Genomic DNA, 22,093 nt, shown 5'->3' on the forward strand with positions numbered 1-22,093 from the left:
CCGTCTGCATTCTTCCTGCTTGCAGAAACCTCCACTACTCAAAGCTCCTACCCGGCTAGGGAGAGCTGTTCTGTGCTGAAGCGCTGGATCCCCTGTGCTATACCTTCACAGCCCCGATGGCCGATCCGCATACCCTGCTTCCAGCACCGTCCACAACGTTCCTCTACTACCCCCCTTCAAGAGACTATCCTTATGCTGACGCCTCTATGCTGAAGCATATTTTTGTACCGACCCCAGCCTGTGACCTCAACTATGTTCCTGTGCCACCTGCCTTAACCCCAGCCTGTGACCTCGACCATCGCTCCTGTGCCACCTGGCTTGACCCCAGCTTGCCTATGGATTACCCTGCCTGTGGTGGTGAAGGGGTACCCAGGCCAATAATAAAGGTATTATGCCCGGCTGGGTGCCTCTGAGCAATATTGGGGAATTGTAGTTTGCCAGCTCTGCAGCCCAGTAATGGCAGTAACACGGTGATTTTAATAAAAAAATGTCTTTGTGTCTCGCACCAGGTATACGGTGGCGAAAATAATGTAATTTCTAAATGTAATGTATAACAGTAGCAGTGTTTCCCTGTAAACCGCGCAAAGGAAAAATGGTTTTAAAACCCAGCAGCTCACAGCATAGCATGCGGCGTGTAGCTAACTTCTGCTAGGAAGCTCCTAGCGCTCTGAGATTTGCTGTGGGTGCTGGCTGGGTAAAATCATGGAAAAGTTTATAGCGCAATTTTTATAAAGTTATATAAAAATTTGATGAATGAAAGTCCCCCTATTTTCATTGTTCCAACAGTATAGGCATAAGGGGATTTTCATTCAGACAGCCGGAACAGAGGAAACCCTGAATCTGTAATCACTGTACTTTAGAAATGCGTAGCAGGAAATTCCTGCGAGGTAAGCGACGCATATTTAGCCCGGATTTCTAAGACACCCCGCTGGCTCAGAGCCAATATGTCTGAAAAAGTCCGGAGTTAAAAGGCTTCGGCCTGCAGCGTGCATACACATCATTAACCCCTCGCTGCCCCCAGCGTACATACATGCCATTAACCCCTCGCTGCCCGCAGCGTGCATACACGTCATGAACCAATCTCTGCCCACAGTGTGAGTACACGTCATTAAGCCCTCTCTTTCCGCAGCGTGTACACACGTCATTAACTCCTCACTGCCCGCAGTTTGCGTACACGTGGGGCAGCCAGGGGTTAATGACGTGTGTACATGCTGCGGGCAGTGAGGGGTTAATAACGTGTACGCACGCTGTGGGCAGCGAGGGGTTAATGACATGTATACATGCATTAGGACAGCGAGGGGTTAATGACGTGTATACACGCAGCGGCCAGCGAGGGGTTAATGACGTGTATACGCGCTGCGGGCAGCGAGCGGTTAATGACGTGTATACACGCTGCGAGCAGCGAGGGGTTAATGACGTGTATGGACACTGAGTGCCGTGAGGGGTTAATGATGTGTATGCACGCTGTGGGTTACGAGGGGTTAATGACTTGTATACATGCTGTGGGCAGGGAGGGGTTAATGGCATGTATACACGCTGAGGGCAGCGAGAGCTTAATGTCGTGTATACGTGCTGTGGGCAGTGAGGGGTTAATGACGTGTATACGCGCTGCAGGCAGCGAGCGGTTAATGACGTGTATACACGCTGCGAGCAGCGAGGGGTTAATGACGTGTATGGACACTGAGTGCCGTGAGGGGTTAATGATGTGTATGCACGCTGCGGGCTGCGAGGGGTTAATGACGTGTATACACGCTGAGGGTAGCGAGGGGTTAATGACGAGAATGCATGCTGCGGGTAGCGAGGGGTTAATGACGGGTATGCACGCTGTGGGTAGCGATGGGTTAATGACATGTATGCACACTGCGGGCAGTGAGGGGTTAATGTGTGTACACTTTGCGGGCAGTGAGGGGTTAATGACGTGTGTACACGCTGCGGGCAGTGAGGGGTTAATGACGTGTGTACACGCTGCGGGCAGTGAGGTGTTAATGGCATGTATGCATGCTGTGTGCATCGAGGGGTTAATGACGTGTGTACACACTGTGTGCAGAGAGGGGTTAACGACGTGTATACACCCTGCAAGCTTCAAGGGGTTAATGACGTGTGTACGTGCAGCGGGCAGCGAGGGGTTAATGACCTGTGTACACGCTGCGGGCAGTGAGGTGTTAATGACGTGTATACACACTACAGGCAGAGGGGTTAATAACGTGTGTACACGCTGTGTGCAGTGAGGGGTTAATGACCTGTGTACACGCTGCGGGCAGTGAGGGGTTAATGATGTGCCCTCAGCGCGGGCAGTGAGGGGTTAATGACGTGTATAGACACTGCTGGCAGTGAGGGGTTAATGACGTGTATACACGCTGCGGGCAGTGAGGGGTTAATGACGTGTATAGACACTGCTGGCAGTGAGGGGTTAATGACGTGTATACCCGCTGCGGGCAGTGAGCTGTTAATGACGTGTACGCACGCTGCTGGCAGTGACGGGTTAATGACGTGTGTACACGCTGTGTGCAGTGAGGGGTTAATGAGGTGTATACACGCTGCTGGCAGTGACGGGTTAATGACGTGTGTACACACTGTGTGCAGTGAGGGGTTAATGAGGTGTGTATACGGTGCGGGCAGAGAGGGGTTAATGACGTGTATACAGGCTGCGTGCAGCGAGGTGTTAATGGTGTGTATACACGCTACAAGGGGTTAATGACGTGTGTAAGTGCAGCGGGCAGCGAGGGGTTAATGACGTGTATGCACGTTGCTGGCAGTGAGGGGTTAATGATGTGTATACACGCTGGGGGCAGCGATGGGTTAATGACATGTATGCACGCTGCGGGCAGTGAGGGGTTAATAATGTGTGTACACGCTGCAGGCAGTGAGGGGTTAATGACGTGTGTACACGCTGCAGGCAGTGAGGTGTTAATGGCATGTATACATGCTGTGTGCATCGAGGGGTTAATGACGTGTGTACACGCTGCGGGCAGTGAGGTGTTAATGACGTGTATACACGTTGCAGGCTGCAAGGGGTTAATGACGTGTGTACGTGCAGCGGGCAGCGAGGGGTTAATGACCTGTGTACACGCTGCGGGCAGTGAGGTGTTAATGACGTGTATACACACTACGGGGCAGAGAGGGGTTAATAACGTGTGTACACGCTGTGTGCAGTGAGGGGTCAATGACCTGTGTACACGCTGCGGGCAGTGAGGGGTTAATTATGTGCCCTCAGCGCGGGCAGTGAGGGGTTAATGACGTGCATAGACACTGATGGCAGTGAGGGGTTAATGATGTGTATACACGCTGCGGGCAGTGACGGATTAATGACGTGTGTACACGCTGTGTGCAGTGAGGGGTTAATGACGTGTGTACACGGTACGGGCAAAAAGGGGTTAATGACGTATATACACGCTGCGTGCAGCGAGGGGTTAATGGTGTGTATACACGCTACGAGGAGTTAATGACGTGTGTACGTGCAGCGGGCAGTGAGGGGTTAATGATGTGCCCTCAGCGCGGGCAGTGAGGGGTTAATGACGTGTATAGACACTGATGGCAGTGAGGGTTTAATGATGTGTATACACGCTGCGGGCAGTGACGGGTTAATGACGTGTGTACACGCTGTGTGCAGTGAGGGGTTAATGACGTGTGTACACGGTACGGGCAAAAAGGGGTTAATGACGTATATACACGCTGCGTGCAGCGAGGGGTTAATGGTGTGTATACACGCTACGAGGAGTTAATGACGTGTGTACGTGCAGCGGGCAGTGAGGGGTTAATGATGTGCCCTCAGCGCGGGCAGTGAGGGGTTAATGACGTGTATAGACACTGATGGCAGTGAGGGGTTAATGATGTGTATACACGCTGCGGGCAGTGACGGGTTAATGACGTGTGTACACGCTGTGTGCAGTGAGGGGTTAATGACGTGTGTACACGGTGCGGGCAAAAAGGGGTTAATGACGTATATACACGCTGCGTGCAGCGAGGGGTTAATGGTGTGTATACACGCTACGAGGAGTTAATGACGTGTGTACGTGCAGCGGGCAGCGAGGGGTTAATGACGTGTATACACGCTGGGGTTAATACACAGAGTAAGGTCACATGATGGGTATCACGTGATTAGGAGATGGCCCCTCCCCCCCCTATAATGCTTCCCTGTTACTGGTGTCTGTCACGTGATTGAGAGGAGCAAGATGGCGGCTTTGGGTCTGTGTGTTATCTTCCTGCTGAGTCTCAGCGCACAGGCCCAGCAGCAGGAGCAGGTATTACTGTGTGTGTTACAGTGTGTGTTACAGTGTGTGTTACAGTGGGAGGGGGGTATTACTGTGTGTATTACAGGGGAGGGCTGTGTGTATTACAGGGGAGGGGGGGGCTGTGTGTATATTACAGGGGAGGGGGGGGGCTGTGTGTATATTACAGGGGAGGGGCCTTTGTGTGTATTACAGGGGAGGGGGGGGCTGTGTGTATATTACAGGGGAGGGGGGGGGCTGTGTGTATATTACAGGGGAGGGGCCTTTGTGTGTATTACAGGGGAGGGGGGGGGCTGTGTGTATCACAGGGGGAGGGCCTGTGTGTATCACAGGGGGAGGAGGGGGGGGGCTGTGTGTATTACAGGGGAGGGGCCTTTGTGTATATTACAGGGGAGGGGGGGGGGGGCTGTGTGTATATTACAGGGGAGGGGGGGGGGGGCTGTGTGTATATTACAGGGGAGGGGGGGGGGCTGTGTGTATATTACAGGGGAGGGGCCTTTGTGTGTATTACAGGGGAGGGGGGGGGCTGTGTGTATATTACAGGGGAGGGGGGGCTGTGTGTATATTACAGGGGAGGGGGGAGGGGGGGGCTGTGTGTATATTACAGGGGAGGGGCCTTTGTGTGTATTACAGGGGAGGGGGGGCCTGTGTGTATTACAGGGGGAGGGCCTGTGTGTATCACAGGGGGAGGAGGGGGGGGGGCTGTGTGTATTACAGGGGAGGGGCCTTTGTGTATATTACAGGGGAGGGGGGGCTGTGTGTATCACAGGGGGAGGGCCTGTGTGTATCACAGGGGGAGGAGGGGGGGGCTGTGTGTATTACAGGGTAGGGGCCTTTGTGTATATTACAGGGGAGGGGGGGGGGCTGTGTGTATATTACAGGGGAGGGGCCTTTGTGTGTATTACAGGGGAGGGGGGGCCTGTGTGTATATTACAGGGGGAGGGGGGTGCTGTGTGTATATTACAGGGGAGGGGGGGGGGCTGTGTGTATTACAGGTGGAGGGGGGGGGCCTGTGTGTATTACAGGTGTGTGCCCCATTCACAAACCTCTACAGCCTATCAGAGCGTGGGAATTCCCCTGCCAGCCAATCACCGATTTGCCTGTATTGTAAAGCCGGGAGGGCACCTTTTCTCACTCTGTAAAGGGGCATGCGCCAACCTGGCACCTCTGCCTCTTTGCATACTGAGCCCCCCTGAGGCTTTCATGTCCGGACTCCGCACAGACACAGAGGCGCCAAGCTTGGTATCCGTCTGGGCCTTCGGAACCCAGGACTCGGAAATCCCAGTTCCATATACATAGGTTACAAGCGCATATATCCCTATCAAATATAAACCATTCATAAAATACACGTTGCTCCTGTGGCTTGTGCTTTAACGGGTATAAGTCTCCTGGTCCGGTGTCAGGGATAGAATAAGAATGTGTTCCCTACTCTTACCAACCTTATCCCTGGCACACTGCACACCCCCGGCACACTGCACACCCCCGGCACACTGCACACCCTGACTTTACTGCACCCACACAATAAAACCCTCACAGCCTTATCCCTGGCACACTGCACACCCTGACTTTACTGTACCCACACAATAAAACCCTCACAGCCGTATCCCTGGCACACTGCACACCCTGACTTTACTGTACCCACACAATAAAACCCTCACAGCCTTATCCCTGGCACACTGCACACCCTGACTTTACTGCACCCACACAATAAAACCCTCACAGCCGTATCCCTGGCACACTGCACACCCTGACTTTACTGTACCCACACAATAAAACCCTCACAGCCGTATCCCTGGCACACTGCACACCCTGACTTTACTGCACCCACACAATAAAACCCTCACAGCCTTATCCCTGGCACACTGCACACCCTGACTTTACTGTACCCACACAATAAAACCCTCACAGCCGTATCCCTGGCACACTGCACACCCTGACTTTACTGTACCCACACAATAAAACCCTCACAGCTTTATCCCTGGCACACTGCACACCCTGACTTTACTGCACCCACACAATAAAACCCTCACAGCCGTATCCCTGGCACACTGCACACCCTGACTTTACTGCACCCACACAATAAAACCCTCACAGCCTTATCCCTGGCACACTGCACACCCTGACTTTACTGTACCCACACAATAAAACCCTCACAGCCTTATCCCTGGCACACTGCACACCCTGACTTTACTGCACCCACACAATAAAACCCTCACAGCCTTATCCCTGGCACACTGCACACCCTGACTTTACTGTACCCACACAATAAAACCCTCACAGCCTTATCCCTGGCACACTGCACACCCTGACTTTACTGTACCCACACAATAAAACCCTCACAGCCTTATCCCTGGCACACTGCACACCCTGACTTTACTGTACCCACACAATAAAACCCTCACAGCCTTATCCCTGGCACACTGCACACCCTGACTTTACTGTACCCACACAATAAAACCCTCACAGCCTTATCCCTGGCACACTGCACACCCTGACTTTACTGTACCCACACAATAAAACCCTCACAGCCTTATCCCTGGCACACTGCACACCCTGACTTTACTGCACCCACACAATAAAACCCTCACAGCCGTATCCCTGGCACACTGCACACCCTGACTTTACTGTACCCACACAATAAAACCCTCACAGCCTTATCCCTGGCACACTGCACACCCTGACTTTACTGTACCCACACAATAAAACCCTCACAGCCTTATCCCTGGCACACTGCACACCCTGACTTTACTGTACCCACACAATAAAACCTTCACAGCCTTATCCCTGGCACACTGCACACCCTGACTTTACTGTACCCACACAATAAAACCCTCACAGCCTTATCCCTGGCACACTGCACAACCTGACTTTACTGTACCCACACAATAAAAACCCTCACAGCCTTATCCCTGGCACACTGCACACCCTGACTTTTCTGCACCCACACAATAAAACCCTCACAGCCTTATCCCTGGCACACTGCACAACCTGACTTTACTGCACCCACACAATAAAACCCTCACAGCCGTATCCCTGGCACACTGCACACGCTGACTTTACTGCACCCACACAATAAAACCCTCACAGCCGTATCCCTGGCACACTGCACACCCTGACTTTACTGTACCCACACAATAAAACCCTCACAGCCGTATCCCTGGCACACTGCACACCCTGACTTTACTGTACCCACACAATAAAACCCTCACAGCCTTATCCCTGGCACGTATCCCTGGCACACTGCACACCCTGACTTTACTGTACCCACACAATAAAACCCTCACAGCCTTATCCCTGGCACACTGCACACCCTGACTTTACTGTACCCACACAATAAAACCCTCACAGCCTTATCCCTGGCACACTGCACACCCTGACTTTACTGTACCCACACAATAAAACCCTCACAGCCGTATCCCTGGCACACTGCACACCCTGACTTTACTGTACCCACACAATAAAACCCTCACAGCCTTATCCCTGGCACACTGCACACCCTGACTTTACTGTACCCACACAATAAAACCCTCACAGCCTTATCCCTGGCACACTGCACACCCTGACTTTACTGCACCCACACAATAAAACCCTCACAGCCTTATCCCTGGCACACTGCACACCCTGACTTTACTGCACCCACACAATAAAACCCTCACAGCCGTATCCCTGGCACACTGCACACCCTGACTTTACTGCACCCACACAATAAAACCCTCACAGCCGTATCCCTGGCACACTGCACACCCTGACTTTACTGTACCCACACAATAAAACCCTCACAGCCTTATCCCTGGCACACTGCACACCCTGACTTTACTGTACCCACACAATAAAACCCTCACAGCCGTATCCCTGGCACACTGCACACCCTGACTTTACTGTACCCACACAATAAAACCCTCACAGCCTTATCCCTGGCACACTGCACACCCTGACTTTACTGCACCCACAATAAAACCCTCACAGCCTTATCCCGGGCACACTGCACACCCTGACTTTACTGTACCCACACAATAAAACCCTCACAGCCTTATCCCTGGCACACTGCACACCCTGACTTTACTGTACCCACACAATAAAACCCTCACAGCCTTATCCCTGGCACACTGCACACCCTGACTTTACTGTACCCACACAATAAAACCCTCACAGCCGTATCCCCGGCACACTGCACACCCTGACTTTACTGTACCCACACAATAAAACCCTCACAGCCTTATCCCTGGCACACTGCACACCCTGACTTTACTGCACCCACACAATAAAACCCTCACAGCCTTTTCCCTGGCACACTGCACACCCTGACTTTACTGTACCCACACAATAAAACCCTCACAGCCTTATCCCTGGCACACTGCACACCCTGACTTTACTGTACCCACACAATAAAACCCTCACAACCTTATCCCTGGCACACTGCACACCCTGACTTTACTGCACCCACACAATAAAACCCTCACAGCCTTATCCCTGGCACACTGCACACCCTGACTTTACTGTACCCACACAATAAAACCCTCACAGCCTTATCCCTGGCACACTGCACACCCTGACTTTACTGTACCCACACAATAAAACCCTCACAGCCGTATCCCCGGCACACTGCACACCCTGACTTTACTGTACCCACACAATAAAACCCTCACAGCCTTATCCCTGGCACACTGCACACCCTGACTTTACTGTACCCACACAATAAAACCCTCACAGCCTTATCCCTGGCACACTGCACACCCTGACTTTACTGCACCCACACAATAAAACCCTCACAGCCGTATCCCTGGCACACTGCACACCCTGACTTTACTGCACCCACACAATAAAACCCTCACAGCCTTATCCCTGGCACACTGCACACCCTGACTTTACTGTACCCACACAATAAAACCCTCACAGCCTTATCCCTGGCACACTGCACACCCTGACTTTACTGCACCCACACAATAAAACCCTCACAGCCGTATCCCTGGCACACTGCACACCCTGACTTTACTGCACCCACACAATAAAACCCTCACAGCTTTATCCCTGGCACACTGCACACCCTGACTTTACTGCACCCACACAATAAAACCCTCACAGCCGTATCCCTGGCACACTGCACACCCTGACTTTACTGCACCCACACAATAAAACCCTCACAGCCGTATCCCCGGCACACTGCACACCCTGACTTTACTGTACCCACACAATAAAACCCTCACAGCCTTATCCCTGGCACACTGCACACCCTGACTTTACTGCACCCACACAATAAAACCCTCACAGCCGTATCCCTGGCACATTGCACACCCTGACTTTACTGCACCCACACAATAAAACCCTCACAGCCGTATCCCTGGCACACTGCACACCCTGACTTTACTGCACCCACACAATAAAACCCTCACAGCCTTATCCCTGGCACACTGCACACCCTGACTTTACTGCACCCACACAATAAAACCCTCACAGCCGTATCCCTGGCACACTGCACACCCTGACTTTACTGCACCCACACAATAAAACCCTCACAGCTTTATCCCTGGCACACTGCACACCCTGACTTTACTGCACCCACACAATAAAACCCTCACAGCCGTATCCCTGGCACACTGCACACCCTGACTTTACTGCACCCACACAATAAAACCCTCACAGCCTTATCCCTGGCACACTGCACACCCTGACTTTACTGCACCCACAATAAAACCCTCACAGCCGTATCCCCGGCACACTGCACACCCTGACTTTACTGCACCCACACAATAAAACCCTCACAGCCTTATCCCTGGCACACTGCACACCCTGACTTTACTGTACCCACACAATAAAACCCTCACAGCCTTATCCCTGGCACACTGCACACCCTGACTTTACTGCACCCACAATAAAACCCTCACAGCCTTATCCCTGGCACACTGCACGCCCTGATTTTACTGTACCCACACAATAAAACCCTCACAGCCTTATCCCTGGCACACTGCACGCCCTGACTTTACTGCACCCACACAATAAAACCCTCACAGCCTTATCCCTGGCACACTGCACACCCTGACTTTACTGCACCCACACAATAAAACCCTCACAGCCTTATCCCTGGCACACTGCACACCCTGACTTTACTGCACCCACACAATAAAACCCTCACAGCCTTATCCCTGGCACACTGCACACCCTGACTTTACTGCACCCACACAATAAAACCCTCACAGCCTTATCCCTGGCACACTGCACACCCTGACTTTACTGTACCCACACAATAAAACCCTCACAGCCTTATCCCTGGCACACTGCACACCCTGACTTTACTGCACCCACACAATAAAACCCTCACAGCCTTATCCCTGGCACACTGCACACCCTGACTTTACTGTACCCACACAATAAAACCCTGACAGCCTTATCCCTGGCACACTGCACACCCTGACTTTACTGTACCCACACAATAAAACCCTCACAGCCTTATCCCTGGCACACTGCACACCCTGACTTTACTGCACCCACACAATAAAACCCTCACAGCCGTATCCCTGGCACACTGCACACCCTGACTTTACTGCACCCACACAATAAAACCCTCACAGCCGTATCCCTGGCACACTGCACACCCTGACTTTACTGCACCCACACAATAAAACCCTCACAGCCTTATCCCTGGCACACTGCACACCCTGACTTTACTGCACCCACACAATAAAACCCTCACAGCCGTATCCCTGGCACACTGCACACCCTGACTTTACTGTACCCACACAATAAAACCCTCACAGCCTTATCCCTGGCACACTGCACACCCTGACTTTACTGTACCCACACAATAAAACCCTCACAGCCTTATCCCTGGCACACTGCACACCCTGACTTTACTGCACCCACACAATAAAACCCTCACAGCCTTATCCCTGGCACACTGCACACCCTGACTTTACTGCACCCACACAATAAAACCCTCACAGCCTTATCCCTGGCACACTGCACACCCTGACTTTACTGTACCCACACAATAAAACCCTCACAGCCTTATCCCTGGCACACTGCACACCCTGACTTTACTGCACCCACACAATAAAACCCTCACAGCCTTATCCCTGGCACACTGCACACCCTGACTTTACTGCACCCACACAATAAAACCCTCACAGCCGTATCCCTGGCACACTGCACACCCTGACTTTACTGCACCCACACAATAAAACCCTCACAGCCTTATCCCTGGCACACTGCACACCCTGACTTTACTGTACCCACACAATAAAACCCTCACAGCCTTATCCCTGGCACACTGCACACCCTGACTTTACTGTACCCACACAATAAAACCCTCACAGCCTTATCCCTGGCACACTGCACACCCTGACTTTACTGTACCCACACAATAAAACCCTCACAGCCTTATCCCTGGCACACTGCACACCCTGACTTTACTGCACCCACACAATAAAACCCTCACAGCCTTATCCCTGGCACACTGCACACCCTGACTTTACTGCACCCACACAATAAAACCCTCACAGCCTTATCCCTGGCACACTGCACACCCTGACTTTACTGTACCCACACAATAAAACCCTCACAGCCTTATCCCTGGCACACTGCACACCCTGACTTTACTGTACCCACACAATAAAACCCTCACAGCCGTATCCCTGGCACACTGCACACCCTGACTTTACTGCACCCACACAATAAAACCCTCACAGCCTTATCCCTGGCACACTGCACACCCTGACTTTACTGTACCCACACAATAAAACCCTCACAGCCTTATCCCTGGCACACTGCACACCCTGACTTTACTGTACCCACACAATAAAACCCTCACAGCTTTATCCCTGGCACACTGCACACCCTGACTTTACTGTACCCACACAATAAAACCCTCACAGCCTTATCCCTGGCACACTGCACACCCTGACTTTACTGTACCCACACAATAAAACCCTCACAGCCTTATCCCTGGCACACTGCACACCCTGACTTTACTGCACCCACACAATAAAACCCTCACAGCCTTATCCCTGGCACACTGCACACCCTGACTTTACTGCACCCACACAATAAAACCCTCACAGCCTTATCCCTGGCACACTGCACACCCTGACTTTACTGTACCCACACAATAAAACCCTCACAGCCTTATCCCTGGCACACTGCACACCCTGACTTTACTGTACCCACACAATAAAACCCTCACAACCTTATCCCTGGCACACTGCACACCCTGACTTTACTGTACCCACACAATAAAACCCTCACAACCTTATCCCTGGCACACTGCACACCCTGACTTTACTGTACCCACACAATAAAACCCTCACAGCCTTATCCCTGGCACACTGCACACCCTGACTTTACTGTACCCACACAATAAAACCCTCACAGCCTTATCCCTGGCACACTGCACACCCTGACTTTACTGCACCCACAATAAAACCCTCACAGCCTTATCCCTGGCACACTGCACACCCTGACTTTACTGCACCCACACAATAAAACCCTCACAGCCTTATCCCTGGCACACTGCACACCCTGACTTTACTGCACCCACACAATAAAACCCTCACAGCCTTATCCCTGGCACACTGCACACCCTGACTTTACTGTACCCACACAATAAAACCCTCACAGCCGTATCCCTGGCACACTGCACACCCTGACTTTACTGTACCCACACAATAAAACCCTCACAGCCTTATCCCTGGCACACTGCACACCCTGACTTTACTGTACCCTCACAATAAAACCCTCACAGCCTTATCCCTGGCACACTGCACACCCTGACTTTACTGTACCCACACAATAAAACCCTCACAGCCTTATCCCTGGCACACTGCACACCCTGACTTTACTGCACCCACACAATAAAACCCTCACAGCCTTATCCCTGGCACACTGCACACCCTGACTTTACTGCACCCACACAATAAAACCCTCACAGCCGTATCCCTGGCACACTGCACACCCTGACTTTACTGCACCCACACAATAAAACCCTCACAGCCGTATCCCTGGCACACTGCACACCCTGACTTTACTGTACCCACACAATAAAACCCTCACAGCCTTATCCCTGGCACACTGCACACCCTGACTTTACTGTACCCACACAATAAAACCCTCACAGCCGTATCCCTGGCACACTGCACACCCTGACTTTACTGTACCCACACAATAAAACCCTCACAGCCGTATCCCTGGCACATTGCACACCCTGACTTTACTGCACCCACACAATAAAACCCTCACAGCTTTATCACTGGCACACTGCACACCCTGACTTTACTGCACCCACACAATAAAACCCTCACAGCCGTATCCCTGGCACACTGCACACCCTGACTTTACTGTACCCACACAATAAAACCCTCACAGCCGTATCCCTGGCACACTGCACACCCTGACTTTACTGCACCCACACAATAAAACCCTCACAGCCGTATCCCTGGCACATTGCACACCCTGACTTTACTGCACCCACACAATAAAACCCTCACAGCCTTATCCCTGGCACACTGCACACCCTGACTTTACTGCACCCACAATAAAACCCTCACAGCCTTATCCCTGGCACACTGCACACCCTGACTTTACTGCACCCACACAATAAAACCCTCACAGCCTTATCCCTGGCACACTGCACACCCTGACTTTACTGCACCCACAATAAAACCCTCACAGCCTTATCCCTGGCACACTGCACACCCTGATTTTACTGTACCCACACAATAAAACCCTCACAGCCTTATCCCTGGCACACTGCACGCCCTGACTTTACTGCACCCACACAATAAAACCCTCACAGCCTTATCCCTGGCACACTGCACACCCTGACTTTACTGCACCCACACAATAAAACCCTCACAGCCTTATCCCTGGCACACTGCACACCCTGACTTTTCTGCACCCACACAATAAAACCCTCACAGCCTTATCCCTGGCACACTGCACACCCTGACTTTACTGCACCCACACAATAAAACCCTCACAGCCTTATCCCTGGCACACTGCACAACCTGACTTTACTGCACCCACACAATAAAACCCTCACAGCTTTATCCCTGGCACACTGCACACCCTGACTTTACTGTACCCACACAATAAAACCCTCACAGCCTTATCCCTGGCACACTGCACACCCTGACTTTACTGTACCCACACAATAAAACCCTCACAGCTTTATCCCTGGCACACTGCACACCCTGACTTTACTGCACCCACACAATAAAACCCTCACAGCCGTATCCCTGGCACACTGCACACCCTGACTTTACTGCACCCACACAATAAAACCCTCACAGCCTTATCCCTGGCACACTGCACACCCTGACTTTACTGTACCCACACAATAAAACCCTCACAGCCTTATCCCTGGCACACTGCACACCCTGACTTTACTGTACCCACACAATAAAACCCTCACAGCCTTATCCCTGGCACACTGCACGCCCTGACTTTACTGCACCCACACAATAAAACCCTCACAGCCTTATCCCTGGCACACTGCACACCCTGACTTTACTGCACCCACACAATAAAACCCTCACAGCCTTATCCCTGGCACACTGCACACCCTGACTTTTCTGCACCCACACAATAAAACCCTCACAGCCTTATCCCTGGCACACTGCACACCCTGACTTTACTGCACCCACACAATAAAACCCTCACAGCCTTATCCCTGGCACACTGCACACCCTGACTTTACTGCACCCACACAATAAAACCCTCACAGCCTTATCCCTGGCACACTGCACAACCTGACTTTACTGCACCCACACAATAAAACCCTCACAGCCTTATCCCTGGCACACTGCACACCCTGACTTTACTGTACCCACACAATAAAACCCTCACAGCCTTATCCCTGGCACACTGCACACCCTGACTTTACTGTACCCACACAATAAAACCCTCACAGCTTTATCCCTGGCACACTGCACACCCTGACTTTACTGCACCCACACAATAAAACCCTCACAGCCTTATCCCTGGCACACTGCACACCCTGACTTTACTGTACCCACACAATAAAACCCTCACAGCTTTATCCCTGGCACACTGCACACCCTGACTTTACTGCACCCACACAATAAAACCCTCACAGCCGTATCCCTGGCACACTGCACACCCTGACTTTACTGCACCCACACAATAAAACCCTCACAGCCTTATCCCTGGCACACTGCACACCCTGACTTTACTGTACCCACACAATAAAACCCTCACAGCCTTATCCCTGGCACACTGCACACCCTGACTTTACTGTACCCACACAATAAAACCCTCACAGCCTTATCCCTGGCACACTGCACAACCCTGACTTTACTGTACCCACACAATAAAACCCTCACAGCTTTATCCCTGGCACACTGCACACCCTGACTTTACTGCACCCACACAATAAAACCCTCACAGCCTTATCCCTGGCACACTGCACACCCTGACTTTACTGCACCCACACAATAAAACCCTCACAGCCTTATCCCTGGCACACTGCACACCCTGACTTTACTGTACCCACACAATAAAACCCTCACAGCCGTATCCCTGGCACACTGCACACCCTGACTTTACTGCACCCACACAATAAAACCCTCACAGCCTTATCCCTGGCACACTGCACACCCTGACTTTACTGTACCCACACAATAAAACCCTCACAGCCTTATCCCTGGCACACTGCACACCCTGACTTTACTGCACCCACAATAAAACCCTCACAGCCTTATCCCTGGCACACTGCACACCCTGACTTTACTGCACCCACACAATAAAACCCTCACAGCCTTATCCCTGGCACACTGCACACCCTGACTTTACTGTACCCACACAATAAAACCCTCACAGCCTTATCCCTGGCACACTGCACACCCTGACTTTACTGTACCCACACAATAAAACCCTCACAGCCTTATCCCTGGCACACTGCACACCCTGACTTTACTGCACCCACACAATAAAACCCTCACAGCCTTATCCCTGGCACACTGCACACCCTGACTTTACTGTACCCACACAATAAAACCCTCACAGCCTTATCCCTGGCACACTGCACACCCTGACTTTACTGTACCCACAGAATAAAACCCTCATAGCCTTATCCCTGGCACACTGCACACCCTGACTTTACTGCACCCACACAATAAAACCCTCACAGCCTTATCCCTGGCACACTGCACACCCTGACTTTACTGCACCCACACAATAAAACCCTCACAGCCTTATCCCTGGCACACTGCACACCCTGACTTTTCTGCACCCACACAATAAAACCCTCACAGCCTTATCCCTGGCACACTGCACACCCTGACTTTACTGTACCCACACAATAAAACCCTCACAGCCTTATCCCTGGCACACTGCACACCCTGACTTTACTGCACCCACACAATAAAACCCTCACAGCCTTATCCCTGGCACACTGCACACCCTGACTTTACTGTACCCACACAATAAAACCCTCACAGCCTTATCCCTGGCACACTGCACACCCTGACTTTACTGCACCCACACAATAAAACCCTCACAGCCTTATCCCTGGCACACTGCACACCCTGACTTTACTGCACCCACACAATAAAACCCTCACAGCCTTATCCCTGGCACACTGCACACCCTGACTTTACTGTACCCACACAATAAAACCCTCACAGCCTTATCCCTGGCACACTGCACACCCTGACTTTACTGCACCCACACAATAAAACCCTCACAGCCGTATCCCTGGCACACTGCACACCCTGACTTTACTGCACCCACACAATAAAACCCTCACAGCCTTATCCCTGGCACACTGCACACCCTGACTTTACTGCACCCACACAATAAAACCCTCACAGCCCTATCCCGGGCACACTGCACACCCTGACTTTACTGTACCCACACAATAAAACCCTCACAGCCGTATCCCTGGCACACTGCACACCCTGACTTTACTGCACCCACACAATAAAACCCTCACAGCCTTATCCCTGGCACACTGCACACCCTGACTTTACTGTACCCACACAATAAAACCCTCACAGCCTTATCCCTGGCACACTGCACACCCTGACTTTACTGTACCCACACAATAAAACCCTCACAGCCTTATCCCTGGCACACTGCACACCCTGACTTTACTGCACCCACACAATAAAACCCTCACAGCCGTATCCCTGGCACACTGCACACCCTGACTTTACTGCACCCACACAATAAAACCCTCACAGCCTTATCCCTGGCACACTGCACACCCTGACTTTACTGCACCCACACAATAAAACCCTCACAGCCGTATCCCTGGCACACTGCACACCCTGACTTTACTGCACCCACACAATAAAACCCTCACAGCCTTATCCCTGGCACACTGCACACCCTGACTTTACTGCACCCACACAATAAAACCCTCACAGCCCTATCCCGGGCACACTGCACACCCTGACTTTACTGTACCCACACAATAAAACCCTCACAGCCGTATCCCTGGCACACTGCACACCCTGACTTTACTGCACCCACACAATAAAACCCTCACAGCCTTATCCCTGGCACACTGCACACCCTGACTTTACTGTACCCACACAATAAAACCCTCACAGCCTTATCCCTGGCACACTGCACACCCTGACTTTACTGTACCCACACAATAAAACCCTCACAGCCTTATCCCTGGCACACTGCACACCCTGACTTTACTGCACCCACACAATAAAACCCTCACAGCCGTATCCCTGGCACACTGCACACCCTGACTTTACTGCACCCACACAATAAAACCCTCACAGCCTTATCCCTGGCACACTGCACACGCTGACTTTTCTGCACCCACACAATAAAACCCTCACAGCCGTATCCCTGGCACACTGCACACCCTGACTTTACTGTACCCACACAATAAAACCCTCACAGCCTTATCCCTGGCACACTGCACACCCTGACTTTACTGCACCCACACAATAAAACCCTCACAGCCTTATCCCTGGCACACTGCACACGCTGACTTTTCTGCACCCACACAATAAAACCCTCACAGCCTTATCCCTGGCACACTGCACACGCTGACTTTTCTGCACCCACACAATAAAACCCTCACAGCCTTATCCTATAGCTGGAGCACACACTGAACCCCTATACCAGGTTCAGGGTGATTTGGGTATGAACTGGGCATCCCACCTTATGCTAGGGACCCCGGGACCGTTCTGGGGATACCTTGATTCCCTGATGCCCTTTTTACCTTTCCTGTTTGTGCTGAAGCGGGGAACCCTGGCGGTGAGTCGCAAGAACGTTCCCAGGGTAGGATTTAGCTGGAGCGCTGTGCTTCCATGTGCCCGAGAATCTTAACAATGGTGGGTGGGTGTAACCCGCTCTACCGAGTGTGACAGGACACTGACCCAGACAGGTGCGCTAGACCAGGGGGGCGCAAACTTTTTTCCCTGCGCCCCCCTGACGGCTGTCCCCTCGCTCCCGCGCCCCCCCCAACTCCAACTTACCCGCGCTCCGGCGTAATGATGTCACGTTGCCATAGCAACGTGACGTCACATGACCTCGCAGCGTCATTTTGACGCCGCGTTGCCATGGCGCCGCAGGGAGGAAGCCGCCGGAGCCACGGTAAGTTAGGTTTACAGAGGCCCTGCAGCTCCCCCGGCACTTAATTTAAGTGCCTTCGGGAAGCGCGCGGGGCCTCTGTAAACCCCGCGCCCCCCGTCGGCAGTGTCGCGCCCCCCCGGGGGGTCGCGCCCCACAGTTTGCGCACCGCTGCGCTAGACAATGACTCGTATACCGAAGAAAGAGGGAACCCCCCCGGCAGCTGGGTAAAGGCGCTACCTGTCGGATAATCCCTACAGCCTGCACGCAATGTCTGCGTGGGGGGAAGGTACCTACATGTAGTTAGAGACAACCGAGGAGCGTACTGGTACTGGTACTGGTCCGTTGTGTATTGTATAGTTATAAAGTTAAAACACTATTTATTATACTGCGTTAAAATAATAGGACCTGTCATGGAACAGGAATACCCCTGTCTGCACTTCTGTCTCCCCCCCCCCCCCTTGTCCTTGCAGCCCTGCTTGTCAGCCTGCTTAGTGGCAGCTGTATGTGTTTGGTTCTACACGCAACTCCAATGCTTGTGTGATAATACAGAGCCATTACCCCTCTCCCAGCAGCTTGCTGTATTAAAAGATGCAACATTATTGCTACATGTTGTAGCTCCCCCAGACACTCCTGTGAGTTGCCATAGCAGCCCCAGCTTCTCTCTCAAATGGGCTAGTCTGCTTTCTCCCCCTCTGCTCTGCCCACAGATGGTCTGTCCCCAGACTATCTTACTGCCCAGCATACATTGCTTTTTCCTTTTCCACCATACCTCTGGACTCGTGAGTACCTTGCTGTAACCCCTGTAATGGTGCTGCAGGATTATCTTTTCACCTCCCTTTACTACTGAGCACACACAGAGATTTAGACCTACACCTCTACACAAGAGACTGTACCTTATCCTGCTTTCTCCAAAATAAAGTAAGAAAAGAAACAGACCTTGTCGTGCTTGGAAAAGAGGGCGAGTTGGCACTATCTGAGCTAAGTCATCACCACGTGACCCTCTGGCTTCCAGAATAAGACCAGATAGGATAAGTGAATATGAAATAATAGCAGGAAGTGCTAACGAATGATAGCAGGAAGTGCTAACGAATGATAGCAGGAAGTGCTAACGAATGATTAATAGCAGGACGTGCTAATGAATGATTAATAGCAGGAAGTGCTAACGAATGATAGCAGGAAGTGCTAACGAATGATTAATAGCAGGACGTGCTAATGAATGATTAATAGCAGGACGTGCTAACGAATGATTAATAGCAGGACGTGCTAATGAATGATTAATATTAGGACGTGCTAATGAATGATTAATAGCAGGACGTGCTAATGAATGATTAATAGCAGGACGTGCTAACGAATGATTAATAGCAGGACGTGCTAACGAATGATTAATAGCAGGACGTGCTAACGAATGATTAATAGCAGGACGTGCTAACGAAGGATTAATAGCAGGAAGTGCTAACGAAGGATTAATAGCAGGAAGTGCTAACGAAGGATTAATAGCAGGAAGTGCTAACGAATGATTAATAGCAGGAAGTGCTAACGAATGATTAATAGCAGGAAGTGCTAACGAATGATTAATAGCAGGAAGTGCTAACGAATGATTAATAGCAGGAAGTGCTAACGAATGATTAATAGCAGGAAGTGCTAACGAAGGATTAATAGCAGGAAGTGCTAACGAAGGATTAATAGCAGGAAGTGCTAACGAATGATTAATAGCAGGACGTGCTAACGAATGATTAATAGCAGGACGTGCTAACGAATGATTAATAGCAGGAAGTGCTAACGAATGATTAATAGCAGGAAGTGCTAACGAATGATTAATAGCAGGAAGTGCTAACGAATGATTAATAGCAGGAAGTGCTAACGAATGATTAATAGCAGGAAGTGCTAACGAATGATTAATAGCAGGAAGTGCTAACGAATGATTAATAGCAGGACGTGCTAACGAATGATTAATAGCAGGACGTGCTAACGAAGGATTAATAGCAGGACGTGCTAACGAATGATTAATAGCAGGAAGTGCTCATGAATGATTAATAGCAGGACGTGCTAATGAATGATTAATAGCAGGACGTGCTAACGAATGATTAATAGCAGGAAGTGCTAACGAATGATTAATAGCAGGACGTGCTAACGAATGATTAATAGCAGGACGTGCTAACGAATGATTAATAGCAGGACGTGCTAACGAATGATTAATAGCAGGACGTGCTAACGAATGATTAATAGCAGGAAGTGCTCATGAATGATTAATAGCAGGACGTGCTAATGAATTATTAATAGCAGGAAGTGCTAACGAATGATTAATAGCAGGACGTGCTAACGAATGATTAATAGCAGGACGTGCTAACGAATGATTAATAGCAGGACGTGCTAACGAATGATTAATAGCAGGAAGTGCTAACGAATGATTAATAGCAGGACGTGCTAACGAATGATTAATAGCAGGACGTGCTAACGAATGATTAATAGCAGGAAGTGCTAACGAATGATTAATAGCAGGAAGTGCTAACGAATGATAGCAGGACGTGCTAACGAATGATTAATAGCAGGACGTGCTAATGAATGATTAATAGCAGGAAGTGCTAACGAATGATTAATAGCAGGAAGTGCTAACGAATGATTAATAGCAGGAAGTGCTAACGAATGATTAATAGCAGGACGTGCTAATGAATGATTAATAGCAGGACGTGCTAACGAATGATTAATAGCAGGACGTGCTCATGAATGATTAATAGCAGGAAGTGCTAATGAATGATTAATAGCAGGAAGTGCTAATGAATGATTAATAGCAGGACGTGCTAATGAATGATAGCAGGAAGTGCTAATGAATGATTAATAGCAGGAAGTGCTAATGAATGATAGCAGGAAGTGCTAACGAATGATAGCAAGAAGTGCTAACGAATGATAGCAGGAAGTGCTAACGAATGATTAATAGCAGGAAGTGCTAATGAATGATTAATAGCAGGAAGTGCTAATGAATGATTAATAGCAGGAAGTGCTAACGAAGGATTAATAGCAGGAAGTGCTAACGAAGGATAAATAGCAGGAAGTGCTAACGAATGATTAATAGCAGGAAGTGCTAACGAATGATTAATAGCAGGAAGTGCTAACGAATGATTAAGAGCAGGAAGTGCGAACGAAGGATTAATAGCAGGAAGTGCTAACGAATGATTAATAGCAGGACGTGCTAATGAATGATTAATAGCAGGACGTGCTAACGAATGATTAATAGCAGGAAGTGCTAACGAATGATTAATAGCAGGACGTGCTAATGAATGATTAATAGCAGGACGTGCTAACGAATGATTAAT

The 22,093-nt window shown here is 50.6% G+C and overlaps 1 protein-coding gene across 2 annotated transcripts in view; it reads left to right on the top strand.

Annotated features, from left to right (window-relative positions):
* Window positions 1-22,093, top strand: part of ATRAID (all-trans retinoic acid induced differentiation factor) — a 47,673-nt gene continuing 25,580 nt past the window's right edge. Inside the window, exon 1 of one of the 2 annotated variants that reach the window (XM_075595221.1) lies at window positions 1-386. In XM_075595221.1, the coding sequence (XP_075451336.1) occupies window positions 117-386 (270 nt within the window). In that variant the 5' untranslated portion in view covers window positions 1-116. Of the gene's footprint in view, window positions 387-4,141; window positions 4,242-22,093 lie in introns of those variants that run through there. The other variant, XM_075595222.1, reaches the window with a different exon arrangement.

Source organism: Ascaphus truei, chromosome 4, assembly GCF_040206685.1.
Source record: "Ascaphus truei isolate aAscTru1 chromosome 4, aAscTru1.hap1, whole genome shotgun sequence".
NCBI lineage: Eukaryota > Metazoa > Chordata > Amphibia > Anura > Ascaphidae > Ascaphus > Ascaphus truei.